General features: G+C 39.6%; 1 gene segment (V, D, J or C); it reads right to left on the reverse strand.

Moving 5' to 3' along the window:
• Positions 1-1,014: 1,014 nt before the first annotated feature.
• Positions 1,015-2,063, reverse strand: LOC129621963 (T cell receptor alpha variable 26-1-like). The segment is given in 2 exon segments: positions 1,015-1,577; positions 2,024-2,063. Coding segments are annotated over 2 exon segments (603 nt in total).
• Positions 2,064-4,987: the final 2,924 nt, after the last annotated feature.

Raw genomic sequence — 4,987 nt, forward strand, 5'->3', positions numbered from 1 at the left:
CAGGACTGATTTCCTTTAGGATGGACTGGTTTGATTTCCTTGCAGTCCAAGGGATTCTCAAAAGTCTTCTCCAACACCACAGTTCAAAAGCATCAAATCTTTGGCACTCAGCTTTCTTTATAGTCCAACTCTCACACCAATACATGACTATTGGAAAAACCATAGCTTTGACTAGATGGACCTTTGTCACCAAAGTAATGTCACTGCTTTTTAATATGCTATCTAGGTTGGTCATAGCTTTTCTTTCAAGGAGCAAGCGTCTTTTAATTTCATGACTGCAGTCACCATCTGCAGTGATTTTTGAGCCCCCCAAAATAAAGTCTCTCACTGTTTCATTGTTTCCCCATTAATTTGCCATGAAGTGATGGGACTGGATGCCATGATCTTAATTTTTTGAATGATGAATTTTAAGCCAACCTTTTCACTCTCCTCTTTCATTTTCATCAAGGGGAAGCCTTTCATCAGTGAAACCTTTCATCTGGGGAACTGTGAAAAAAAATATATGTGATTGTAATAAGCAGGCTGATACGATATACATTAAACTGTTAGAAAAGGACAGTGGGAGGAATCTCCTTCATTTGGTGGAATGAAGGAGATACAGCTATGAGCCTTCACTTTTGCTCTGCCTGAGACTTTTATGATGAGATGGATCTATGTGCTGCTTAGAGAATATAGAAAATGATGAAAACTCTTTATAGAGGCAGGACTTCTAGACAGATTAAAAATAAATATTCACTTAGTTTTTGTTTCCTTAAAATTTTTTTTTATCACAAACATGTGTTCTAGAGTAATAACAAAATAACATTTCAGATTTTCCTCTGAGTAAGATCAATATGCAAGTGAAACAACTGTAATAATATGCGTTTCTGAGTATGGATTTGTCCTGGGTCCAAACGAAAGAAGCCTTTGGAACAGGAGAATTATTTGTATTTTCCTTATCTTTTCATCTTTAACACACTGAAACCAACATTTTATTGACACGAGGAGGAGCCATGACAAACTATTAATACCTCTTCACTTTATTCCTGTGTTAAAATTATGATTCTTAGTTTCCTTATCATTCATAGCTACATCAACCAATGAAGCACTTCTTCCTTGTCCTCTTTCTCTTCTTTTCTTTATCCATCTTCTTCCATTTCCCTTCCCTTCATTTCCCTCATGTCTTACTGCTCTTCTGATTCTCCTTCCAAATGATTCTAGATTTGCTCTCGTGACGGCTCCCCCAACTCTGCCCCCCCATCTTCCCACCAGAGATACTGCACAGGTGCAGCCCCGTCTGTCCCAGTGTGCCTCTCTCAGGACACAGTAGTACACAGCGGCGTCTCTCAGGGTGAGCTGGGGCAGGACCAAGGTGCTGGACTTTCTGTCTGAAGCTATGGTCAGAGAGGCCATGCTGCTGTTCACTGTGCCTCGTAAGCCACGAATGACATACTGTGGACTCTGATTGGGATTTTGCCGATACCAATGTATATAGTCATTTCCACCAATGGTAGAGTGGTTACAAGGCAGGTTTACATCCTCTCCTTCAGCACAATCCATGGAGCTTGGCTGGGTGATCTTAGCATTAATCACAGTCCCTAAAGGGTCAAGAATATAAAATTATCCTGTGACAACAAATCAGTGTAATTCTGTGGATCAAGGGCACAACACTCCCCAAACTGTCTAGACCTACCCCCTACTCCAGTGTTTTTATCTATGTCCTGAGAAATATTATTGATGCCTATTATATAGGGACCAAAGACACATGGCAAGAATCTAAGAACTCTACAGGCTTTATCCCAGGGTCCTTGGCTCAATAACCCCAGAGATTTCTTCCAACCTACTTACTGCTAAGGTCTCTTCCGGATCATGGCTATGGAATAACATGTCATGTTGAAATTTGCGCTCACTAGCAAATGCATAGATCTGTTCTCAATTCCATTGCAATAATGCTGAATAAAACACAGGAAGACGAGTAGAGAGCAAGTGACGCTTTATGGTCCCTTGGCCTCAAAGTCAACCTTTGTAGACATAGAACACTTACCCAAGGTCAGAAAAACAGTTATTCCAATCACCAGCCTCATACTTCAAGAACAAACCAGGATTGTGGGCTCAGAGCTCACACTTGTGTCTGCTCCTAGGCTTGTTTCCAGAGAACAGAAACAACTGTTGCTGTTAGATACTTACAACCAGTGCAGGTATCTGTTGCAGTGTATTGTTGCCAGGATCGCTCAGCCAATGATCAAGCAGTTCCTTGTCTAGGTCTTCCTGCCCTGTTTTAGTCACATCCCACAAAGAAGGCAAGACATCCCCAACTCACAGTGTGCCGACTGCTATCCCTTGTGAAGTTTAAAGTCTGGCTCTGAAAAAGGAACATCAATCCCAGTGGTGTGTTTATCCAGAACCTGTCTTCTATCATTTCTTCTTCAAAGAAATTTTCTGATGCTCCGTGAAGCTTGTGGAAAACATTGTTTAATCCCAGAAAACTTTACTGAGCTCTATATTGTAAAGAGATGAAAATTCCCATCCATGTTCTAGCAAATGTACCTGAGATTTCAAAGTAGGCTTGGTTTTTCTGAGGGACAGGACATATTAGTAACATTGAGACAAAAAGCTAAACGTCTTGAGCTCAGACTTTGAAACTCAGCATCCTGAAAAGGTCCTTGGAATCATGCATCTGTCTCCATCTAGGCAGACATTTCTCAATGCATCGGTTCTTGGTATAGTAACTGATGACAAGGATGGTATTCTCCTCATCCTCCTTGAACAACGGTCCTTAATCCCTATGCCCTCTGTGCCCAAGTTTGTAGGTGCTCTGCACCAAAGATGTAGACACTGAGAGAAAAGACAGAAGGGAAAGCAAACTATCTGGGGTGGTGAAGGGTGAAGGTGGGTGATCCTGGCAGAAAAAGAGGAGTGAAGAGAAAAGAGCGTAAGGAATAGGGAAGGAAGAGTTAACCAGGGGTGGGAAATGGGAAAGCAGGGTTTAGGGAGGTACATAGAAAAGGTTTAGGCTATAAGGCTATGATTCCCTGAATCCTTCTCCACATGCACTCAACAAAGGATTATAAAATCAGTTTATCAAAAGACAATGAAAATCTGTCACTTTTCTTCACTTTTCTGTGGAACATCGATGGAAAACATGTTTCCTTTCCTTTATAGCCAGAAAGGACCACTGTTTCCAAATAAAGCAGCCCCCTCTTGTGACTGAATAAACAAACTGCAGAGCTAAACTCCCACCAGAAGTCAACCTTTTGAAAAGTTCCTCATCTTGAAAGGTAAATATCCCTGGTGGCTCAGCTGGTAAAGAATCCGTCTGTAATGTAGGCAATGGGGGTTCAATCCCTGGATCAGGAATATCCTCTGGTAAAGGAAATGGCTGCCCACTCCAGTGTTCTTGCCTGGGTAAATCCATGGACAGAGGAGCCTGTGGGCTACAGTCCATGGTGTCCCAAGAGCTGGACACAACTGAGAACACACACACATCGTAGTTGTACCACCTCTGTACTCAGCTGTGTTTTCTTAGTTCTATACCGAGCCACAAAAGATTTTAATTATTTTTGGCTTCTTTGTTTTGTCATACCCCCATTATGAACCTCAGTTGTCAGCTTCTTTGTAGTTTTCCTTTTGTCTTTAACCTTCCCATATTTTAAGGTTATTCAATGTTTATAAAGAGAAGTTGCTACATATAAAGCACTCAAGAGTTATCTGTTTTCTGAATGAGTAGATGAGCTCTGGGGTCAAGTGCTTCTCCATAGTCCAAATCTTGCTCCTAAGGAGCCCCCTAAAATGATACACTCTGGCTGGCAATAAAAGCTGGAGATGATTTTCACAGTTAGGAGAGTTTTGGCTCATTTCACATAGATTAAAAAAATGGGAATAATGAAACCTACCTCTCAGGATTTTTATATTTAAATTAGATAATGAATCTGAAATGGAAACCAGTGCCTGACAAAGAGAAAGCTCAATAAATACCAACTTTCTTTGTTCTAGTAAAACCTACCTCTCCTTCAATGTCCAGGTCTGTGACCTATTACTGTTTGTTCTTTACTCCACATCGGTTCAATGATGGAAGCTTCTAGGAAATTCACTTAATCAATTATTTTTCTGGAGACAGTCATTATTTTTCCCTATTCCCTGGGGTCATATTCTCCTAGCCACATTGACACACTCAGAAAACTGAAAGGACCCAGATGGAATCCTCAGATAAGGTTTTATTTTCATTAAAGTTTTAATATATTTATTGCCTATTGGATATCACATTTCTCAGTTGGCTTTCCAAGATTTTGTCATTCTCATTATCTGTTTTCTTATTGATTTGAGGGAACTTTTAACATATTCTGTTTAACATAATCTTCATCTGAGTCCTTTTTCAGAAATACATCTTGCAAATATAGTTTATCAGTCTGTGTACTGACTTTCAAAACTCTTAGTAGTGATTTATAACAAACACAATTTAAAAATACATTTTCATGTTCATAAGATACTACCTTGAAAGTTTTGTTTGTTTTTTTCTCTTTAAGCATTTAAAAAATATTTTAAGGTAATTATTGATAAGTATGATCCCCTTGCCATTTACTTTATTGTTTGGGGTTTGAATTTATACACCCTTTTTGTGTTTCCTGTCTAGAGAATATCCTCTAGTATTTGTTGGAGAGCTGGTTTGGTGGTGCTGAATTCTCTCAGCTTTTGCTTGTCTGTAAAGCTTTTGATTTCTCCTTCATATTTGAATGAGATCCTTGCTGGGTAGAATAATCTGGGCTGTAGGCTATTTTCTTTCATCACTTTAAGTATGTCTTGCCATTCCCTCCTGGCTTGAAGAGTTTCTACTGAAAGATCAGCTGTTATCCCTATGGGAATTCCCTTGTGTGTTATTTGTTGTTTTTCCCTTTCTGCTTTTAATATTTGTTCTTTGTGTTTGATCTTTGTTAATTTGATTAATATGTGTCTTGGGGTGTTTCGCCTTGGGTTTATCCTGTTTGGGACTCTCTGGGTTTCTTGGACTTGA

Source organism: Bubalus kerabau, chromosome 10, assembly GCF_029407905.1.
Source record: "Bubalus kerabau isolate K-KA32 ecotype Philippines breed swamp buffalo chromosome 10, PCC_UOA_SB_1v2, whole genome shotgun sequence".
Taxonomy (NCBI): domain Eukaryota; kingdom Metazoa; phylum Chordata; class Mammalia; order Artiodactyla; family Bovidae; genus Bubalus; species Bubalus kerabau.